The 22,958-nt window shown below is 37.0% G+C and overlaps 1 protein-coding gene across 1 annotated transcript in view; it reads right to left on the bottom strand.

Moving 5' to 3' along the window:
- GALNT7 (polypeptide N-acetylgalactosaminyltransferase 7) overlaps nt 1-22,958 on the bottom strand; it is an 82,719-nt gene that overhangs the window by 25,106 nt on the left and 34,655 nt on the right. The window contains exons 2-5 of the mRNA XM_008584228.1: nt 8,262-8,428; nt 4,047-4,177; nt 3,725-3,804; nt 1,179-1,361 (exon numbers count right to left, since the gene is read on the bottom strand). Coding sequence (XP_008582450.1) covers nt 1,179-1,361; nt 3,725-3,804; nt 4,047-4,177; nt 8,262-8,428 — 561 coding nt within the window. The remainder of the gene's footprint in view (nt 1-1,178; nt 1,362-3,724; nt 3,805-4,046; nt 4,178-8,261; nt 8,429-22,958) is intronic.

The raw sequence follows: 22,958 nt of genomic DNA, 5'->3' as shown, positions 1-22,958 counted from the left end.
GGACTCATGATTTTCAAAACATGTCTATGTGCATATAGGTATTATATATAAATCTTTCTTTAAATCTTTCTAGCTCACTTAATTTTTTTTTTTTACTAATCCATGGAATTAGCAGAAATATAAACGTAGTCAGCACCCTTTATTTTTTTTCTCCCAGAACTATTTATTAGGTTAAACAGGTAAGCAATGAATTCCTGGACTACTTCAAGTAAGAAATTTTCAAATGAAAATTTGGAAAATGTCCAGTAAAACTTAAAGTTCTATAATTTCCTTATGTTAGCCATTCAGTATGGATATCATGACATGCCCAAATCCCACCAGCATTTCCATGATATTGGAAGCACTGTCCCAAAACAGAGTTCTAATATTATCAGCAGTATAATAGGGAGAGAGAGACCAAAAGCAGAACCATAGGATCAGAAGAATAAAATTAGACACATTCAGGAGAAGGCTACACTAACATTTGAGCAAACACTTCATCTGGTGTCATTTTTTGAAAGCTAGTAAAATATTCTAATTAAAAGACCTAAAGAATTGTTCTAGTTAAAGAACCATAGAAGGGATAAAAGTGGATTTTGGAATAGAGTTTTTTTAATCAAGCTCTTTTCTGAGAATGAAGCAATAAAGGATTCTATGTAACATTTTCTAAAGTCATGTATTTTTATTCATCAGATTTAACTGGGACACAATAGCATTTAAGAGTTAGCATATAAAACAAAAGGTTTGGAAATGCCCCCAATCTCTTGCTAGTGCCTTTCACTGTTAACATTACACCTAATGCATCAAAGTGGAAATTAAGGTCTTGGATTATAAGTAATTTATGTATTTTAAATTTATAGAATGACATTATCAAAAAAGAATAAAATTTGATGTCTAGTCTACTAGGACAGGATACCAAACATTCTTTTTTCACTTGTGTGTGGAACTAATGTCATATTACACTATTTTTTTTCCCCAATGAGAGAGTGTAATTCTCAATAGTGGAGCTTGCGTTGAGGGTAAAAGCAATTATCAAGGAGCAAATGAGAATTCAAAGCTCTGAAACAGTGTAAAAGAAATAAGCACTTTGGAATGAGACAGCATCTACAGTTTTAATAAGGAACTTTTAGCGTGGCAAGAGGTTAATAGGTTAGCAGCAACTGGAGAAAAGAAAAATACGTAAGTGATTTAGTGATTACCGATACGGTTCAGTTTTTGTCTTTCTCAGTCTCTTCTCTCGAGGGGTCAGAGGCACCCGTTTCCAGAGCATACTCCAATCCCATGCTCCTCGGGCATACCCATCTTCGTCACCACCCCCTTGGGGTATAATTTCGTATGTGTTGCCATTTATGACATCTATAATCGGCACAGTGCAAATGGTTCTGTGTTGATGATGGCAGCAAAGATCAAATGGAAGCGTATGTATGGACCCACATATTTATACGAGTTCATGGGGAAGGAAAAAAAAAGGACTTAGATAAACATTCAACATAAAAGTAATAATCTTTACCGATAAGGTTCAGTTTTATGTTTTCTTTTGGCCTTTTCCTTGTGGCTTAGAGGAATACGTTTCCATAGTAAACTCCAGTCCCAGGCCCCTCTGGCAAAACCATCTTCATCCCCACCTTGCTGTGGTTCAATGGAATAATCATTCCCATCTATGTAATCTATTAGAGGCACAGTACATGTAGTTCTGAAACATTTACAGAAAATGAAAAAGCATTTAAGAACCCAAAACTGACTAGTGTAGCATGCCTAACTACATTATCTCTTTTTGTTGATTTGTTTCTACACCAGGGGACTTTAATATCTAATGGGAAATGGAGTAAATGAATGTCCCATAAAAGCTAAGGAGACTCTTTATAAGGGCAGGATAATGGGGACTTCCCCCTAGGCTTACAGACAAATATCAGGGACAAAGAGCCATGTCATATCATTGAACTTAATAGTGTGTTCTCCTTTTTACTTTGGTCCTACAGGAAACTTTCTCTTGGTAATTTTGCATTATATACAAAATTTTCCCCTCCCAATCCCCCATTAAAAAATGTGGGTGTGCGTGTGTATGTGTGTGCAGATAGTACTTGCCACACTCTTAGCAGTTCACCCACCTTTGTTGCTTTCTACTTCTTTAGAAGCAAGTACTATGAAAATGTGTTGGTGTGCGTGTGTATGTGTGTGCAGATAGTACTTGCCACACTCTCAGCAGTTCACCCACCTTTGTTGCTTTCTACTTCTTTAGAAGCAAGTACTATGAAAATGTGTTTCTGTATTTTTACCTGCTCTTCTTCCCTACTCTTTTTATTGCAAAAACCAGCTTTTATTGCCAAAAAAAGGGGGTGGGGATGGGTATTGTATTGTTGCTTTTTTAAAAAACAAGCAAAAAAAAAATCTCTCAAAATATTAAGAACTTAAGAAGTGGTCTGAGAATATAAAGGAAAAAAAAATCCCTTGTATTTGGGCTTCATGAAATTGCTACTACTATATAACCAACTAGATACAGAGTTGAAATTACAAAGATAATCTGGTACCCTGCTTATTTCAATGCCCATTTCATCAGAAAGAATTTTAAAATGTATTTCCTAAAATGGAATTACAGCTTGTCATAACAAGGTTAAGGTGCTTTTTAGATGTTTAGAAACCTGATATCGTGGAAGTGGATTCTAGAAAGGTGCTTCATTCCGTCTGGAGTGTGAACACAAGCTGGAGGGTCATTGTGGGATACCTGTGGTTGCCACTGGAACCTGTGGAAAACTCCTTCCTTACCACCTGGAGAACTGCTAGTATTCACCTGGAAAGAGTTAACTGATACGGTGGTCAGTTATCTCTCCTCACTTCTCATGATTTTCACATTTCTAAATAAATGGTGCAGTGCAAAGTGTCCCAGAGAGACTTCGGTTTGACATTTTATTGGCTTTCTAATGTGGGGCAAATTACTTAATTTCTCTAAGCCTCAGTATCCTTGTCAGTAAAATGGAACTAAGAATCTCTATCTTGCAGGACTGCTGGGAGGATTAAATTAAAAAGCATGTGGAAGATATTTATGACAGGCTTTCACGTTAAATCCTCTGATGACTAACTCTTCCAAAGTTCTTCCTTTGACTTGTGTCACTTGCCACAGGGGCATGTCTTATTTTTCCAGATTCTGAAATAGTAAGAATTCTGAACTAGAAGCAAGGAAGGGTTTTGGAACCAGGAGACTGATGTTGCCTTCTGCTGTTTCAGACATTTCTGGAAATTTAATGGTGATCACCATATTTCCATGGAATAGTTGTCTATTTCTAAACTTTAAAATTTCTATAGGAACTACCCAAAGCCTTGACACAAGTAATAACTGGTCCTTACTATTTAAAGTAATAATTTAAAAGGGCATAAAAAACCCACAGGTATAATTTCAATGCATGCTTCCTCAAGTCTTTAGAACTCTTACCCCAATTTAAAGAGAGCAATTAAGATTACTCTTAGAGAAAGTTTTTGGAGATAAAGGAAGTCTCAAGAACTCAACCACAAGATGATTCTCGAGTGAGACACCGTAGGTTTCTCCCAAATGCCAGACTGCCTACATTTGAATCAGCACGAAGTTATCAGTCTAATCACACCCAAGGAAACAGCTACCTGAAGGATAACGCTTAAAACATAACAGTCGATGCACTGAATGAAACTGGAACCAAAGAATGAGAATATCATTTGTCCTTCTAGGACAAGTTTACTTTTCAACCAGGAAAGAAAAAAAACAAGGTAATGTTACCTGTCCTTAGAAATGGGAGCTACAAGTGGTGCATACCAGTTAACTGCCACCTCACAGTGGGCATCAAGGTATATCAAAACCTTAAAAAAAAGAGGCAGGGTGAAAGAATACTCCTCATATATGGTATATCATATATCACACACAATTTAAAATAAGATGCTAATAAAAATTAGCATTATAGTCAATTTTTGACACAGTTATCTGTTTAAGCCAGTTTTCTATTTTCAATTAAAAAAAACCCTAACGGGTGATTAAAAATGTAAATGATCTTTTAGTTACCAAATCCAAAATGTTGATATTATAGATACCAAATGCATCTTACCTGTCCAAGTTTTGCTTTCTGAGCACCAATACTTCGTGCTTGAATTAAACCTTCTCTTCTCTCATTTCGAAATAGCTTCACTAGGCCATTCCACAGCTTAATATAGTCATCCAGTTTTTCTTTTAAGTGTTCTATGAATAAAAAAATTCAATCAAACATTATAAATTAGACATATGTATGTAAACCAATTATTGTTTTTCTTAAGAAACAAGGATAGGAGATAGGTGCATTGTGCAGTCAATAATTTTACATGGACAAGGTGGAATGTTTAATCTATTAAGAAGGAAGGTGAAGTGTATTATTTATGTTTAATTTTGAGCTAATATGCCTACAGGGACTTGTCAGTCTGGAAATTTTCAAGCATCCCTCTAAACATTAAATAAATGATGATTATGCCACTTGACAGTTGAGCTTTTAAGACACATTAAAACTTTTTTTCCCGAAGTTCACATGTTATTTCAAATCTAAAAGCTTTCAGGCATAAGATTTTGTTTGCTGTTGGCAGAAGCAATGGTTTGGGATTTCTGAAGATGCACTGCCTGTTAATAATGTTATGCAAGTTTACCAGAATCCACACAAGGTACAGAAATTTAACATTTGTTTCTGGGCCATCCTTCCCCAACCACAGTGTTGAATATGGTTCAGTGTGATGAATATAGTTCCCACCAAGTTAGCAAATAACAATCAAAATACTCCATTTTCTCTGTATCTTAAGCATTAAAGAGTGTACATATAATTATATTAAATTATAATATAATTAGTATATATATACATATGTACACATATACACATACACACACATATGTTTATTATTTAGTAGAGGACATTTTGTGTTATAAAAGCTTGACACACTTAACATATTTTCCATCTTGGCTTCCCATTGTAAGAAACAGCTTTTGTTTGTATCACTATGAACTTGGCTTACCACAGCCAGAACAAGCTCCTGGATCCTTTAAAGATGCTTCGTGAGGACACAAAAATTGTTTTAAAGTTACTTAAAAATTTGGCCCATGAATACAAAACACAAACAAATTGCTGTATTTATAGATGAGCTAGTGGTTAAATAGGCACCTCAGACTATACACTTAATATTTTACTCATCTTAGAGAACTTATTATTAGCAAGACACCCACACATGGGTATTCAGAATTGAGAAAAAACTTTTTCCCTCTTTCTATTTTGGCACCCAGTTTTAATGAGTGTTATGAATAAAATTCTTGTGTTTAATTATATTTTTTTCTCAGAAAACCTGAGTAATTTTCCCTTCAAGTTATTTTAGAAACAGCTTTTTTTTTTTTAAAGCCCAGTATGGTCCTAAATTATTTTTTAAAAAGCCTTTCTGAATTCCATTAGTTGCTTTTTTGAATATGCAACCTATACACATCTTAAACAATAAATTTTTACAGACAGAAGTAAATTGATGGCCTGTTCTTCAAATTTAGATTTTTGGTTAAGATAGCCGTAAAGGAGAAATGGCAAATCCAATGACTTCTGGCTTCTCTGGGATCTCATACTAAGGTAGCCTGTATTAGGGTTCAAAATATTCACTGCCCCTTCCTGGGTAAAGATGGTTCTTCCCCAACCCACTGATGTCAGGTAAAGCCACGTGATTTTCTGTGGCCAATACATGTGGGCAGAAATGACGTGGGTCGCCTGTGAGCAGAAGTGTTAAGAGGCCACTTGTGTGTCTTTCCTTTCCCTCTCCCCCTACACAAGTGCTGTTGGAGCTGAGGCTCCTCTGAGAGCCTGCGTCTGCAGTGCAGAAGATGGGAAGCAGAGCCAGGGCTGACCCGTGGGGAACATGCAGTGTAAGCAAGAGATAACCCTTCGTTGTTGCAAGCCACTGAGAGCGCAAGGTTACCTTTTACTAGATCCCAACTTAGCCTCAGCTGACTGATGTACACATGTGGAAGAGTTTGCTCTATTTAAAGGCTCCGATCCTTGTTTAGAGATGATACAATAACGTCCACAAACCCAAGCATTATTATGAGTAGTTAGCTCCTTTGTGAAGTTTTATATTAGCAAAGTATTTGTCTTTAAAAGAAAAATTAAAACTTCAAAGTTTTACTTTCTGAATATATTGAGGAAAGTATAAACCAAATTTTCACTAAGTTAGATTAACCAAACACTATATAATTTTACTGAGAATACGACTGACAGATTTTAAGGTTATTTAGAAATCAGGAAAACAGATTAAAAGATCTCCCATACTTCTGTTCAAGGGTAGCCCAGGGCTGGCTGGTTAGCTCAGTTGGTTAGAGCATGGTATTATAACACTAAGGTGAAGGGTTTGGATCCCTGTACAGGCCAGCTGCTAAAATAAATAAATAAATAAATAAAAATAAAAATAATAAGATTTCCTCTTGCTCAGACTATTCTTGTCATGTAGACACCCTGTTGCCATAGGACCCTGTAGAGAGTCCCCACCCAAAAGAAGGCCCTCACTTGATGTGCCCCCTAGACCATGGACTTTCCAGCCTCCAATATCAGAATTTGTAACAATAGAAGCACTGATCACACAAAAAAATGAAAGTAAAATACGCAAAAAGCTTAACTTCAAAATTCTGTTCTCCCTTTCCAGGACCAAGCAGTTATATTAGGATGGCGAACACCTTTTGGCATATCTTCACTTTTTTTTTTTTTTGGATATGCTAAACTTTTACTTGCATTAATAATATAGGGGTTCTTAAAATCAGTACAATTACAGACAGAAAATTTCTCAAGATTATTTTATAGATTTAGATTTCTGTAAATCTAAATTATTATGGGTATCAACAGAGTCACTTTAAAACATATTTTCAAATATTTGTCTTCAAACAGAAATAGTATTTTTAATGAAAATATTCCCACCATAAAAAAAAATTGCAACCCAAATAAATGTCTAAGAGAAATGCATTTGATATGGCTAAAAATTTAAAGCTATACATACCATAGTATAATTAAAAATGATTAGTTGAAAAAAGTGATCAGCTGCACAAAACATGAAGGGAAAAGGAAATAGGCCATATTTCTATTTCTTCTCCATGCTAACATATGTGTACAAGATCAAGATTCTAGTCATGTCCTTGCAAAAATAGCAAAGGTTCATCCAGATTGCAAGAGTTCTAAATTAAGTCTTATAGGGAGCTTTTATAAAGCTATTTTGAAAGATATTTTTATGCTACCCATGTTCTATCTTCACTTCTAACATTATATTCAATGGTATCACTACTTGTACACAGAAATTTTCTGCAAAATTTATTTGCTAAAAAGCAAACATCCTGTCATTATTGAATAGTCTGGGCTCTTTGGTCAATTTTCAAAAGTTTCAATTCAGTTTTGTGACAAGCAAAGAGGAATAAAAAATATCCAGATCTGGGTTCCAGCAGCACAATTACATTTTTATTTAACATGCTTTCTTAGGATCTGAGTTACGGTATTATCTATCTTTTCATATTTATGTCATTAAGAAGATATATTCAACATACAATAATGTATTTAAAAAGAAAAATGTAAAGTTAACTTTAAAAACCTACTCATGTGGAAAATCACTACTTCATCATTCTCTTGCCAAGGTGCACCAAGACCTCCCTAAATGCTATAATAGCTGCCTTCGTAAAAAGAATTTTTAAAAATTTCCTTTTATTCAATATCCTCATCAAATACAAAACAAAATAAGCTTTAGAAAATGGTTTCTATTATACATAAAAGTAGTCCATGATTTCTGGTCAAATTCAATATTTGTGTCATCATTCAAATGCAAGATACAGGCTATAAAATAGGTACATGGATTTCAGTTTGAAAACTATGAACGGACTTGCAGGTGGCATCACAATATACATGCAATTGCATTTTTTCAATAAATTACCTCTATGGCTAAATTTTTGCAAAATCCAAGCCCCAAAGAACTGGTACAGTATAAGATAGTAGTTGAAGACACAGACTTACAAGCCTGTGAGTTTGGATCTAGCTGCTAATTACCACCTCTGTGACCAATGGCAAGTTCCTTAACATCTCTGAGCCTCATGTGAAGATAATATCTATTGTAAGGATTATTTTCAGGATTAAACAAAGTAATTCAAATACGAGTACAATGCTTGGTACAGTGTCAATGTGTTGATAATAGATGTTATCACAAGATGCTAACTATTAATTTTTAAAGACTATTTTGAAATCACATTTTGGCACATACTCATAATTATTTTATACACAAAATGTTAATTCTATAGCCATTACCTTTATTACTGAAATCATCAATTAATACAATTTCTGCTAAATACTTCCTTGGAGTCCTTTTAATTACACTGTGGACTGTTCTCATGAGGGTTGACCATCCTTCATTATGGAAGACAATGACAACACTCGAAGTAAGCAGGTTTTCATCATAATGCCAATACTTGCATCTGCAAGAAGAAAATTTCATTATATTTATTTAGAGGTAATTTTTGATCCTTGGCTCCAAACTTACTCTGATTATATTTTTTGATTTGATTAAATATTATTGACTTAACCAAGGTAAGTAAATGAAATCAGCCTTTTATATGTTAACAGAAATAAAAGAAGATGCTATGAGATAGTTATTCGTACATGAAACTACCGACGCTCCTCAACTTACAATGGATTTATGACCTGATAAACACCCCCTGAGTTGAAAATATTGTGAGTTGAAAATAGATTTAACACTCCTAACCTACTGTACATCATAGTTTAGCCTAGCCTACCTTAAACATGCTCAGAACACTTACATTAGCCTACAATTGGGCAAAAACACCTAACACAAAGCCTATTTTACAATAAAGTGTTGAATATTTCATGTACTGCATGTTACTAGCCTGGAAAAAAAAAATCAAAATTCCAAAATTTGAAGTACTGTGAGTTGAAATCGGGATTTTTTTGTATCACTGTAAAGTCAAAAAGTCATAAGTTGAACTACTGTAAGTCGGGATCATCTGTACTTCATAACCAACACTTGTAATAAAAGGAACTAATTTGTGAATTTATGCTGAGGATGCTCAAGATATTATTTACAGCTATCAAGGTTTGGGGTTTTTTTCATGACTTAGACATCAGTTTATTTTCCTTTTTGAAACTTGGGCTTCTGGTGCAAGAGATTTATTTCACTTGCTGTAAATAAACCACTATATTATTGTTTAAAAGCTGCCCTGTTCTAATATGGCTAAAATATTCAGAAAAGAAATTAAACAGACTGACCTGAGGCATATAGCAGGTATTCAAAAAATTTACTGAAGAAAAAACAAAGTTCTAATATTTTTTAGAGCTATTAGATTGGCAAAAGAAGGATCTTTAGCAATTCTACACAAAACTATTTGAAATAATTGTAGTAGCAACAAAGTTGCCCGAAGCCTTTTCCTTATGGGGAGAAACCAAAACTGGGCCTGAGAAAGACTCAAGGACCCAGGGAAGTTTCAGTGAGTTTCACACAAACATAATTCTGAAGGAGGCCATTCAGGTGCAATCCAAAGTTGGGAGGGGCCAAATGCTCTTTCAGAATAATGAGTTCAAAAATATAGTATTGGAGAAATGCTGGTCTTGTAAGAAGATGTGATAAGTGTTTTTAAAGAGAAACTAACACAGGCAGAGCAAGGCATGTCTAATTTTAGATGAGTAGGGATAATAGTTCCCCAAAACAAAGTAACCCAGATGGGTTAACTCAGACAACACTTTTCCTCCTCTGACTCTAACCACTGGCCTTAAAGTAGCAGAACTGGGTAGGAAAAAAATCAAATGATTTACAACACACACCAGAACTGGTGAAAATATTTAAAACCTGGAGGGAGATTTGGGACTTGCTGATTTCTAAGGCAGTAGATGGCAATTTGGGGAAACAGGTATAGGAACTTTGAATGGGAGACAGGAAGGAGTTGAAAACAGAGGGACTGAAGGCAGGGAGGAAGAGGATAGGGCCAAGACAAGAGAGTGGGCCTATGAGGGACACCTTCACTGTCCTAGGGACTCCATGTACAGACTGTCTGAAGGCTTGCACTCTTACAGAGGACAAGGGGACAAGACAGCTTGAATGAACAGAGTGTGTTATCCGATTTTCCCATCTCCTCTTGCCTATGTACAGTTCAGAAATGGTAATTCTAAAACTGTAAATTGGATTTTATGCCATTAACAACTCTTGGTGTACATTTTTCTTAATTTTCTTATATTCTTTGACTTGAAAATTTAAAAAGTAACACACCGCTTATTGCGCAAAATTCAAATATAGAAGTTCATAAAGTAAAGGTGAAAGCTCCCTTCCTACCTTTCTGCAACTATGTCAACTCTCACGTCCTAGAGGAAATCACTGTTAATAGTTGGCTGTGTACTTTTTAAAAAGATTTTTTTAATACTCATACAGACATATGTCTGCATGTATATACGACATGAGTAGGGATAATAATTCCCCAGATGAATATGTATAGATTCACTTCTTCCTTGTGAGCATGTACAGGCTTATCTAATTCTTTTTAACTATTATATAATATTCCATAGTATGGCTGTTTCGTAGCCTAATCATTTCCTTATTGATGGACATTTCAGTTGATTCTACAGATGTTACAATAATCATCCTTATGCATGTATCTTTATGCCTTGCATAGAAATCTTTCCTACAAAATGCTTAAGACCATAAGTTCAGGACAGTAATCTCATCTATTTTGCTTGCCACCATATTCTCAGCATCCAACACACAGTAGCTGCTCCATAATTATTTACTGAATAGCTTCGGGGATAATATTTTTGAAATGCCTCGGTGTATTTTCTTCTTTCAGTAGTGTCCACCCTGTTTTGAGATACCCTTGAGAACAAGTAGGTCCATATGGCTCCATATTCTGTGGAGGAGGGGACATTTCCTTTCCACAGAAAAGGGAAGTAGAGCTCTTCTAGTAGGGAGAGGTGGAAAACTTAGAGGGAATAAAATGATAGAACATATCTAACAAAAGCAGACGAAGGAAGGGGCTTGTGCCCAGCCCCCACTTCTGAACTTTAGGAGGAGACCACCTAATATTGCGTGGCTACAGCACAGAGTAGAAACAGTGTGGAACTATTTAGGAAGCGAGAGCTAGAGACAATTCTTCTTCCCACCTCTTTGCAGTCTCCCTTGGCTCTAGGATGGAGCCAGAGTCCAGAAATTTCCACATGCTTTCAGTGGGGAACATGAAAGGTACAGCAAAGAGTTAAGAGCCACCAGAGGTTACCTTGGTAAGAAGTAAGATGACAGGCAATGAATCTGTGGGTTGGACAGTCATAGACAAGTGGGTCCATAGTACCAGGGAGAACCAAAGTGGAGAAGAGTCCCCAAAGTGGGGCAGGTGTGAAAGAGACCACTGTTCCCAAGGGCAGCAGAACTGACCAAAGTTACTGCAGCAGGGGTTCCTTCAGCAGCAGATGAAAAGAGGTCAATACACCTGGGGAGACAGGGTACACCTCACTCAGAGCCAGGAGACAACAGAGATAAAGGTTAAGCAAGGCAGAACTACCTATCCCTGAAATATGCAAGACCCTTGTCACTCGGATGCTAGAGAGGAAAGGAAGAGAAGCAAAGAGACCCTTTGGGGCACAGGAACAGCCCAGAGAAGGAGTCTGAACTTCATTTAACTATAAGCTTTCATTTGCCACCATCAGCTTGAATGCAGGTTCTCGGAACAGTTTCGCTCTTTGGCAGCTTTTCTGGTTTGCTGTTGTGGGATTAAGCCATGGGAAGAACACACAGAAGTAGTGCTTATAATAGATGAAGCCTTGATATTAATACTTAATAATAAAAGAAGCACCCATGGTATTGATGATGCAAAACAATACCCTATTTTGCATCATTTCTCTCTCTTCACTGGCGTTAAATTTGTCATAATTTCCAATAAATAGGAAGGTCAACTGAAACAAGAATGCCATGTTTCGATAGATGGGTCTTGTATATTTTTGACTCATTTCTGCTCTCCAGTATCTCATTTTCCAAAAGAGCTTTTAAATCCTCTAACATCAAGGACAGTGGTGATTTAGCTATATCACAGAACTGCTCTGATCGTAAATATTCACATTCAGATTATAGGCTTGCAATAATTAAAGCTACAGAGTTATTCCTAGAGTAATTTTACAGAATATTTTCATGGTAACTATATGGGCCAGGTGCTTAGTATCAGAAGAAAACATGAGAATAAAGAATTTTCATAGTCACTTTTCTAAAACTTAAAGTAGATTTCAAAATTAAAAATGAAATGCCAACACATAATTTACTTCCATTCTCTCTGTATCAGCTATGTTTTTAACATCCGTAGTTTTATATAAAGCCTTGTATTTAGACTTTATCAATAAATAATATCTAATTCAATGGACTATAAAAAAAACTTAATATTTTAAGGCAGCAAGTCCCTGCAATCCAAATGTACTATCCCTAATCTACAGTGACATGTGTGCATGCACTTGTGTATTTGTGTGTGGAAGTTACTCATCTCGCCCCTTTTAAAAGTTGTCCTTTACTTCTAGGTCACTCACTGAGTCTCGAAAAAAACAGTCATTTTGGATTCTCTCCCTTTGATTTTGCAATCAGTCTAAATCTAATAGGCAAGACTCTTTAGGCATAGGAAACAAAATCTCACTTTGGGAAACAGTGATTTTTAACTTACCCACTTTTATTGAGAGCCTTTCCTGCCTCCATCTTCTGAATTGCTTCTTTCAGTAATGTATACCCTTGAGCACATTTGCTCATTCCCATGATAAAAGAAAGTTATAAGTGCTAACAATGTACATGAAACAGTGCTGACACCCAATGCCTGAATAAATAAGTCATGTAGAATACAAATTTAATTTAACATTAAAAAATCAATATATATTTTCAACGAAAGGAAAATTATCACTGTTAAAACCCAACTGCTTGAATTAAGACTGGGGGGAGTGGATTTTACTGAAGTGTTCAGTTTCTGTGCACTTTGGTTGGAATGATACAAAGTAAATTCCTCTAGAACATTCTATAGTAGGTTTTATCCTTAAAGTGTAAAATAAAGAACCTAAGAACGAAAAGAAATTTACAGATTAAACTTCCTTATCACCACTCTCTGGATATGCTCCATTTTATTACTGTATTTCCCAGAAAAGACTGTTATAATAATTCAGATGTGGACTAACTAACACAAGGGGACAACACTACAATCCTCAATCTGAATATAATTCCTTTTGAAGCACAGTCTAAAATTACATCAGCACGGCATTTTTTTGCAACCATATCATATTGCTAGCTGACAAATCCCTAGAACTTTTCTCCCCAAAATACTAAGCCCAATGTTTCCCATTCTGTATTTTCGCAGTTGAACTCAATATAAAATATTATGTTTGCACTTAATGCATTTTATATTATTGGTCTATGTGTATGCTCTAGCAGGTTCTGCTCTCTTTGATGATTTTGTCATTTGTTGTATATAACCATCCCTCCCAGTTTTCCATGTTGAAAATTGCTGTGATTTCTATCTCTTCATCTACTATTCATATGACAAACATGAGAAGATCAATTCTGCTCTCTTTGATGAAAATTGCTGTGATTTCTATCTCTTCATCTACTATTCATATGACAAACATGAGAAGATCAAATATTGTGCTTTAAAGTTATATGTTATCCCTGAGAGGTTGATATCACTCTGTTCATCAATTTCATCTAATTGCACTATCATTAAAACTACATTTCTTTATCTTGTCCCCACGAACCTGAAGACTTTACTCAAATATCCCACTAAATCAAGATAAATTAGGTATCCCAGTCTCCTGGTCCACTAGGAGGCTCATGTCTTCTTTTAGAGACAGTATGAGTGTGGTCTAACTCTTTCATAGACTCATGCTGGCTCCTAGTCACAGCTACATTTTAAATATGTGTAAGTGATTTCCCCTAGGATCTTATTGTGCATCAATGTAAAGTTTCCAGAACCAAACTTTCTCTGTTCCCTTTGGTAAACGTAGATATTTTCTCACCCAGTTTCCTAAAATCTCTCCTCTTCTCCCTTCTCTTTGGATTACTAACAGCATTTTCTCTCAAACTCATCTGGCAAGTTCCTCAATATCTGGTGCTGTAAGAGGCTTTAAAGGCCTCAACAAATCTCAGGCACTCTTAAGATGTTGGTTATAGAACGTTCAATATGGAAATCACTCCTGCAGAGAGCTAGGAAGAAAACAAAAAAGTATTGCATGTGTCTGTTTTTTCTCATATGTTAAAATCATATAATATGCCCTAATAATGTGCATACTCTTTGCTTTTTCATTATTTTACTCCAACAGAATTTTTTAAAAATTACTTAATATATTAAAAAATATATTTATACATATAAATATATTAAATATATAAATATATATAATGCATTTTTATATAAATATATATATATATTAAGTATATATATGTTTTTTGGTTATCTTTGCAGACACCACTTGAGATGCACATGTGAAGCGTCTCCTGCTTTTCTGAAAGCTGCCCCATCACTTAGCCCTGCTGAGGTCCCCTTCCCTAAGAATCTCCTTACACAGCAGTTCCTGAGTAGAAGAGATCACATGAGTCATTCCCGGGCCAGTAGAATGGACCAGCAATGAACACTTGTCTGAACTGGTCCAAAGTCCTTCTCCCTGGACTTTGGGTTTCCAAGATTCTAGTTGGTTTCTATTAGGCTCTTGCGTCATAAGGCAAGGGCTGGGCAATTATTTTCATGGAGAAGCAGAGAAAGAAATAAGTGGAACTGAGAGTCCATGAACTCTCAGAGATAAGAGCATGTGACTTTGGTTCTCAACTCTTCAGTTCCTGGTTCTGAGTCTCCTATGGCCATCATGTGTACTTCCTGACCATGGGTTCTGTGAGATACTCCTATATGCTTTCAATTAGTAGCTCACCACGTCCCTTTTTTTTTTTTTTTTAAGAAGCTTAAGCTAAAACTAGTTAAATAGATTTGTTTCTGGGCAAACAATCCATGTCTAACATGACACTCTTGACATTTTTGTAAATTTTAGTTCATTATATATATGTCTTCATAAAACTAAATTTACAGCTTTTCACTAAATTTTAATCAATCTATCTATCTACTCTTAAAGTTTGAAATTATTGGCAATCTCCCTCTGTGGTCACTGTTGAAGTTACGGAAAGATGAGCTAGAGACGGCCTCACCAGATACTACTTGGTAGGTGCTAAAAATAATTTTTACGAATGTACAAAATTGATTAAGCTTAAGAGAATTAATTACATATGCTAACCGAACAGGAAACTGATAATATAAAATATTAATTTGAAATGAGAAACAACACAAATTTTCATATAACCCAATCATCACTAGAAACTCTGCCTGCAAATTCTGGTTACAATCAGAAGATTGCTTAGTGAGTACGGAATGAATCTGTTTCAATGGCTGGTTCCTTACGGTTCTGAAAGCACCATGCATCCTCTCCCACAACAGCGTTTGACAAATCGACTAAATTCAGACTGGCTGACTCAGGCCCCATCTCCTGTGGACAGCTAGATCACATCTTTTCTTGGGCTCCTTTCTTGGGAGCCAAAAATCATTCTAACCCCCAGGTAGATGATTCCCTTTTTGGTAATATACTCTTTCTTTTGACTAGAAACAATAAAATCGAGTTTATAGTTTGTTTTTTGTTTAATCATTTTCTCAAACTCTACCTTGATTCCTGGAATAACTTGTATTCCTTTCCTTGGCTATTAGAAACTCTAAGATGACCTAGTTACTTTTCCCTAATGTTCTTATTAATCGGTCCTCCACTGAAGGCCAAAATTAAGTCTGTAATAACAGGACTCCTTCTTTACCATCTGCAAGATGAAAATCTCAGCAAAGCCAATCATCAGAAGTTTTGCTCTTAGAACAGCATTTTCATGTATTATGTCAATATTTAATGCATATTTGTTGATGTGATTTCTAAAAATTTTCTGGGATACTTCTTTTTTCGATGTTGGACTATATCATAGAACACCACCCATTTTTCTCATTAATAAGTTAAATCTGAATGAAAAGAATAATAAGTCTTTAGCTTCTGCCATATTTGGGGTGAATGTCAAAATCAATGAACACAGAATTAATGGTTGGACCTGCAAAAGTTTTTAAGTATATCAACTCTCAAGATGAAACTAGGTAATTAAGAAAGTATGGCTGTTAACTACAATCCTTGCTTTAGAGTGTGCTGTATGGTGTCATCTTTGGAAGGCAAGAAACCAGAGCAAGTACGAAAGTAGGGCCAATGGGTAGCTTTAGGTCATCAGGCCCATAATCAGGTCCATCTCTCCCAATCACTCAATCTAAATAAAACACATGTGTTTGCCATGTGTGCAAAGTTTTAAGATAAGTTCCCCCAGTTCCAACCAAGTTGCTGCAACTAAACTTCCCTGGGACAGATTTCACTTTCTGTGGCAGAGTTGAGATGCACAGGTTTATTTCATGTCCACATAATCAATGGGTTGGAGAAAAGGGGATCCCTTTTAGCAGAGCAGCCTAACTAGGACCAGAAACTCTCCAGCTCACCATGGCTAAATCCTAAAGCTGGAAAGCTACAAAAAAGAACTAGTAAAACCCATTGTTTTAGTAGCTTATACAACAAAGAGCAGCACCATTAACTGCCCAGTCCACTTGGGGCCTCTTCTAATCCAGAGCTCTCTGAAAAGCTTTTATTTGTACTTATTTCTGTTTTCTTTAACCTTCTCTGATGTAGCCAGTTTCCTGGCACTTCCATAGTCAGTTGGATACAGCTGTCCAGTCATTAACCATGATGTCACCTTTCCTTTCCCTTCAGTCCCCATCCGAAGCTCAGTTGCCAGTGGTCCTCAAACATCGTATGGTTAGAATTACTGTTCCAAAACAACCAGTAGCTTCCTAAAGGTTACATCATCATCGGACCACTCAGCTTGCCGTCTCTGCACCAACCTTAAATAAGGTGTGTGGGGCAGAAACCTTCAAGCACAGCTTTAGAGAACACCTCCATCTCAGCCATCCCACTGATGCGCTTCCTCACACAGTGTCTTAAGGAGCCCAGCCAGGTGAAAAGGGTACGTTCTCCACTTGGAGATACTATGAGAGAAGATGTAGGAGAGAATGTCACAGCTGACACGTGTCAGGAGTGGTTACATGGGGATGACTGTATGTTTCTGTGGTGAGGACATTAGTGGCATGAGCAGCAGTAGAAAGACCACCATAGTGAGCCACAGAAAAGGAACACAAGCGCCCATAAGGAATCCAGGAGGATTCATTCCCAAGCATGTGTTCAGCATCCCCAGCTAACTCTCAGAAGTAGTGAAGATTTTGAGGGAACTCAAATTCTTGCAAAGCAGATAGTATTTGAGCCAAATAAATGGTGTTTTGCTATTAGTCACTGTGATCTCATCTTACCCCATACTGGGGAAATATAGTTCTAATAGCTGTTATTTTTTCCAAAGCACTTTTATACATATTATCTCATTTGAGTTTCACAGTAACTCTGTGAGGTGGAGGGCTGGCACCATTATTATTAATTTCATACATAAGGAAACTGAGGCTCTGTTAGGTTATGTGATTTGCTCAAAGTTACACTGTGAGTGACAGAGACAAGATTTAAAAAAGAATACTTTGACTCTAACTTTAAGGTTCTTTCTCCTAAAGTATAGATTTACTAAGAATTATAAATATATGCTAAAAAAACCCCAGGAAAATGAATTCCTCATTTTCACCCAATACCCAGGGAATACATGGCCACTAACAAAATGACAACACACAGATTGGACAATTTCTGCCTGATTTTAAGGGTTGAAGACACTAAGTATGTTAGGGAAAACTAAGAATGCTCAACTATGACTTTTGGGTAGCTGTCTTCAAATTTTCCTTTTTCAAAAAGAAAAACATACTCAACAGATGTGTTCAGTTAATGATCTGAAATCTCAAACGGCGATTTAGGAAAAAAATCTGGCAGGGAGTCCTAGGACTGGACATATGTTCTTGTACATTTCTTCAAAATTCCCTGGGAACGGAAAAAAGAATACATCATAGTGTGAGCCATATGTTTATAGCTATATTAGATTCTCTTTTCAAAAATGAGCTTACATACTATATTCTGATTTTTTAGAAGTACGAGCTTATCAAACACCAATATATTTGAGTTGAAACCACCACCATTAACGAGAGCAAGGATCAACACTGGGTACCATGCATAGACGTAAAGTTGCTAACAGCGTGTGCAAAGGTTTGCATCTTTGACTTAGTTATTAATTTATGCTGCACCTTATTCCACAAAGGACATCAAGCAGCTTATAGAGACACAGAATGAAACAATATTACAAAAATTAAAAATAGCAGGGAAAAAATGGATAAGGAATGAGAAAAGAAGAAGAATTAAGAATGTAATTTTAAAAGTGCATACCAGAGGGCCAAGGGGTCCTTCATGCACAATTCTGGGGCACCATTCACAAAGAATATACTGCGAATGGCACCATTCTGAGTAGTGCAACATGGTGGCCTTGGGTGCACTAAGAAACCAGAGCAAGTAGGAAAGTAGGGCCAATGGGTAGCTTTAGGTCATCAGGCCCATAATCAGGTCCATCTCTCCCAATCACTCAATCTAAATAAAACACATGTGTTTGCCATGTGTGCAAAGTTTTAAGATAAGTTCCCCCAGTTCCAACCAAGTTGCTGCAACTAAACTTCCCTGGGACAGATTTCACTTTCTGTGGCAGAGTTGAGATGCACAGGTTTATTTCATGTCCACATAATCAATGGGTTGGAGAAAAGGGGATCCCTTTTAGCAGAGCAGCCTAACTAGGACCAGAAACTCTCCAGCTCACCATGGCTAAATCCTAAAGCTGGAAAGCTACAAAAAAGAACTAGTAAAACCCATTGTTTTAGTAGCTTATACAACAAAGAGCAGCACCATTAACTGCCCAGTCCACTTGGGGCCTCTTCTAATCCAGAGCTCTCTGAAAAGCTTTTATTTGTACTTATTTCTGTTTTCTTTAACTTTCTCTGATGTAGCCAGTTTCCTGGCACTTCCATAGTCAGTTGGATACAGCTGTCCAGTCATTAACCATGATGTCACCTTTCCTTTCCCTTCAGTCCCCATCCGAAGCTCAGTTGCCAGTGGTCCTCAAACATCGTATGGTTAGAATTACTGTTCCAAAACAACCAGTAGCTTCCTAAAGGTTACATCATCATCGGACCACTCAGCTTGCCGTCTCTGCACCAACCTTAAATAAGGTGTGTGGGGCAGAAACCTTCAAGCACAGCTTTAGAGAACACCTCCAGCTGTTTTCATGACAGCTTCAATGTAGACCAATGGCATTATACCAAAGTGCAAGTCAGTAAAAACAGTTGTGCAGAGAACAAGTTGGGAATTTAAGCTCAACACAGATTTGAAAATCACACTTTGCAAACATTCCTTAAAATGTTTATTGAGTCATTTTCTATTCCAACATTTCATCACCCAGTGAGTGATTACATGCCTTCTCAATGTACTCTAATTAGAGTACGGAAATCACATCAACCATATGGAGGACTTGCATTTCCTAAGCAAATTTCAATACTGTTAATGACTGAAGAAAAGGTATAAGCTTAAAGTAGTAGCGTGGTAACTTTGGGTTGCATTTAGTAAATAATTTCCCTACCGAGAATTGTTAGATATCACAGGAGTTATTAAGATAGGACATATAATATTTACTTATGGAAGTCTTAAACACTGAGTGATACTAACGTCCCTATGGCAAAATGAAGAGATATACTAGATCATTTTTAAAGAATTTCTCAACTATATATATATAGATAGATAGATATAGATATATAAAAACTCTGATTACAGATATGGAAAAGAATACATAATGTGCAACAGTTAGCATTTACTAATTCACAGAAAAGGCCATTTCTGGAGCTAATAAGAATATATTAACTATGTTTAGTAATTTATCTTGTTATAGGTATTAGGAAGCTGTGAAGGTTAATTCTAGGTGTCAACTTGATTAGATGAAGGAATGCTGAGAGACCTGGTAAAGCCATCTTTTTAGGTGTGTCTATGAGGGTGTTTCCAGCCAAGATTAGTATGAGAGTCTGAGTGTATTGGGTGGGAAAGACCCACCCTCAGTGTGGGTGGGAACCACCCAATCTTCTGGAGGTCTGGAGAGAACAAAAGACAGAGGAAAGAGGTGAAGTTCTCTCTCGATCTGCTGGAATTGGAATACACTCTTCTCTCCTGTCCGTGGACATCAGAGCTCGAGACTCCTCAGCTTTTGGGTTCCAGAACTTACATCAAGGACACCATCAGCTTTCCTGGTTTTGAGGCCTTTGGACTTGGACTGAGCCATGCTACCGGCATCCAGTTTATGGACGGCCTATCGTGGGACTTTTCTTCATAATCACATGAGCTAATTCCCCTAATAAATCCCTCTCATGTAATTATAACATATCCTATTGATTCTGTCTCTCTGGAGAACCCTGACTAATACAGAAGCCATGAAGTTCATTTAGCATGTAATATAATTGATAACATATGAAATATTTAATAAATATTGTAGAGGAGAAAATTTGGTAATACTACTTCAAAAAAACATTAAAGTAGTCTACCTCTTTTCTGGCACTATTTGAGTTATCTTTATTTCTCTCATATCTTTGCTTCATTGTAATTTTCCAGAAAATCAAATCCTTGTGAGGCTAATGAGTCACCAAGAGCAAGATGAAGCTAGTTACCAAAAGGTTTCTGGCTCAAAGACGGGATCAGATTATAAGGAGAAAACTGAGAGGGTATGTTAATTCCCACCCTGAAGAAAGTAGATGCCAGGAAATCTCAAATCAAAATTTTGGGAAACATTTTAGTTCATTCAAAATCTGGCAGGGAGGGCCGGCCCGTGGCTCACTCGGGAGAGTACGGTGCTGATAACACCAAGGCCGCGGGTTCGGATCCCACATAGGGATGGCCGGTTTGCTCACTGGCTGAGCGTGGTGCTGACAACACCAAGTCAAGGGTTAAGATCCCCTTACCGGTCATCTTTAAAAAAAAAAAAAAAAAAAAAAAAATCTGGCAGGGAACCCAAGGATTTAACACATGTGAACACTACAAGTGAGGTAGAATCGATTGTCATCTTGAAATAGTATAAGTTTGCTGCATCCTCTCCTGAGTCCCTGGATTTCTAATAGGTCTATAGATAAGCCTATAAGATACACAGGAAAACACTGTTGGTAAAAAATAAAATTGGAAGGAAAAAACCCCAGCCGGAACACAAAAATAAAACACACCAGGAGACAGGGACTCAACCAAAGTGCATTAGGCAGGCAAAATGAACAAGCGGGCTGCCCTCTCAGAAGTGGGAGCAGCAGCAGCAAGAGGCGGGCTGGGCCTTTTATATCCAGTCAGGCTGAGCTGGACTGTTCCTATTGGCTAAGAAGGAAGGGGAGGGAAGTGAGCGGTGTTTAAGCTGAGTTGGGATTTTTCTATAGGTGGAGAAATTAACACCCGCGGGAAGAGGATGTGGTGGTGAGGAAGAAGGGGGTTTTTTGTGATTCTCGGACAACATGCTGTTCTAGGGACCTGAAACTCTCTGCAGCCATTCTGGGTGTTCCTCCCATCTGCCCGCCGCCGTCTTAGATGTCGGCTAAAACATAATTGCCTAAAAAAATAACAAAAAAGTAAAGGAAAAGGGCAAAACAAATCTATTCTGTATGAGGTGAAAGCAGTGTGGAACAGGGATATGGTAGACAGCAGAGAAGAGATACCAGAATTGAAAAAATACTACCAAGTAAAAGGAAACAGTTATTAATCCTCTAATCTAGTGATTCCACTGGGAATTTGTCCTACTGAAATAATCAATGAAGAATACAAAGGTTGAGCCACAAGCTACATTACAGCATTGTTTATAATGTTGAAAAACTAGAAACAACTCAAATGTCTCAAAATAAAGGACTGGTGAAATAAACTGGGTTCCTTCATGCAGTGAAACACCTACTATACAGCTAGCAAAATAGTGTTGTGGGAAAAACATTTAAAGATACATCAAAATGTGTAAAAAATGTAAAAAAAAAATGCATTTTATGAAACTATGTACCATCTGACCTCATCTTTTAAAAAAATACTACGTGGGTGTTAGGATTACAGGTGATTTTTACTTATGTCTTTTCAATCTTCTAATAAACATATATGAGGGCACTTCAAAAGTTCATGGAAAGGTACAATTGAGATAATATGAATCTTTCCATGAACTTCTTAAAGTACCCTTGTATACTTCTTACCTTTTCCCAAAACATTTAAAAATAAAATTAGTACTTAGGGCAGTTACAAATAGAACATTACTCTGGCAGCTTCAAAATCAGCAAACCCCTGGGCCAAGATATCTATCCTGACATCTCTTTTCTCATAAAACTATTTACTTAATAAGTCTTTCCCCAGAATGGGAGAGCCACCTTACTAACAGAATTAGACCAAACTTTGGTATTCACCTTGTAGATGGCTTTGCTCGAGTACATCTATTCTAAGAAGCAAAGGAACATTTTAGGGCCGGCCCGTGGCTCACTTGGGAGAGTGCGGTGCTGATAACACCAAGGCCACGGGTTCGGATCCTATATAGGGATGGCCGGTTCGCTCACTGGCTGAGCGTGGTGCTGACAACACCAAGCCAAGGGTTGAGATCCCCTTACCGGTCATCTTTAATTTTAAAAAAAAAAAAAAAGGAACATATCAAAAAACATTTCTGGGGCCGGCCCGTCGCTCACTCGGGAGAGTGCGGTGCTGATAACACCAAGGCCACGGGTTCGGATCCTATATAGGGATGGCCGGTTCGCTCACTGGCTGAGCGTGGTGCTGACAACACCAAGCCAAGGGTTGAGATCCCCTTACCGGTCATCTTTTTTTTTTTTTTTTTTAAAAAAAGGAACATTTTAAAAAACATTACTGGGGCCGGCCCGTGGCTCACTCGGGAGAGTGCAGTGCTGATAACACCAAGGCCACGGGTTCGGATCCTATATA

Source organism: Galeopterus variegatus, unplaced genomic scaffold (assembly GCF_000696425.1).
Source record: "Galeopterus variegatus unplaced genomic scaffold, G_variegatus-3.0.2 Scaffold3179, whole genome shotgun sequence".
Taxonomy (NCBI): Eukaryota; Metazoa; Chordata; class Mammalia; order Dermoptera; family Cynocephalidae; genus Galeopterus; species Galeopterus variegatus.
This window is presented reverse-complemented; position numbering and strand designations above follow the sequence as displayed.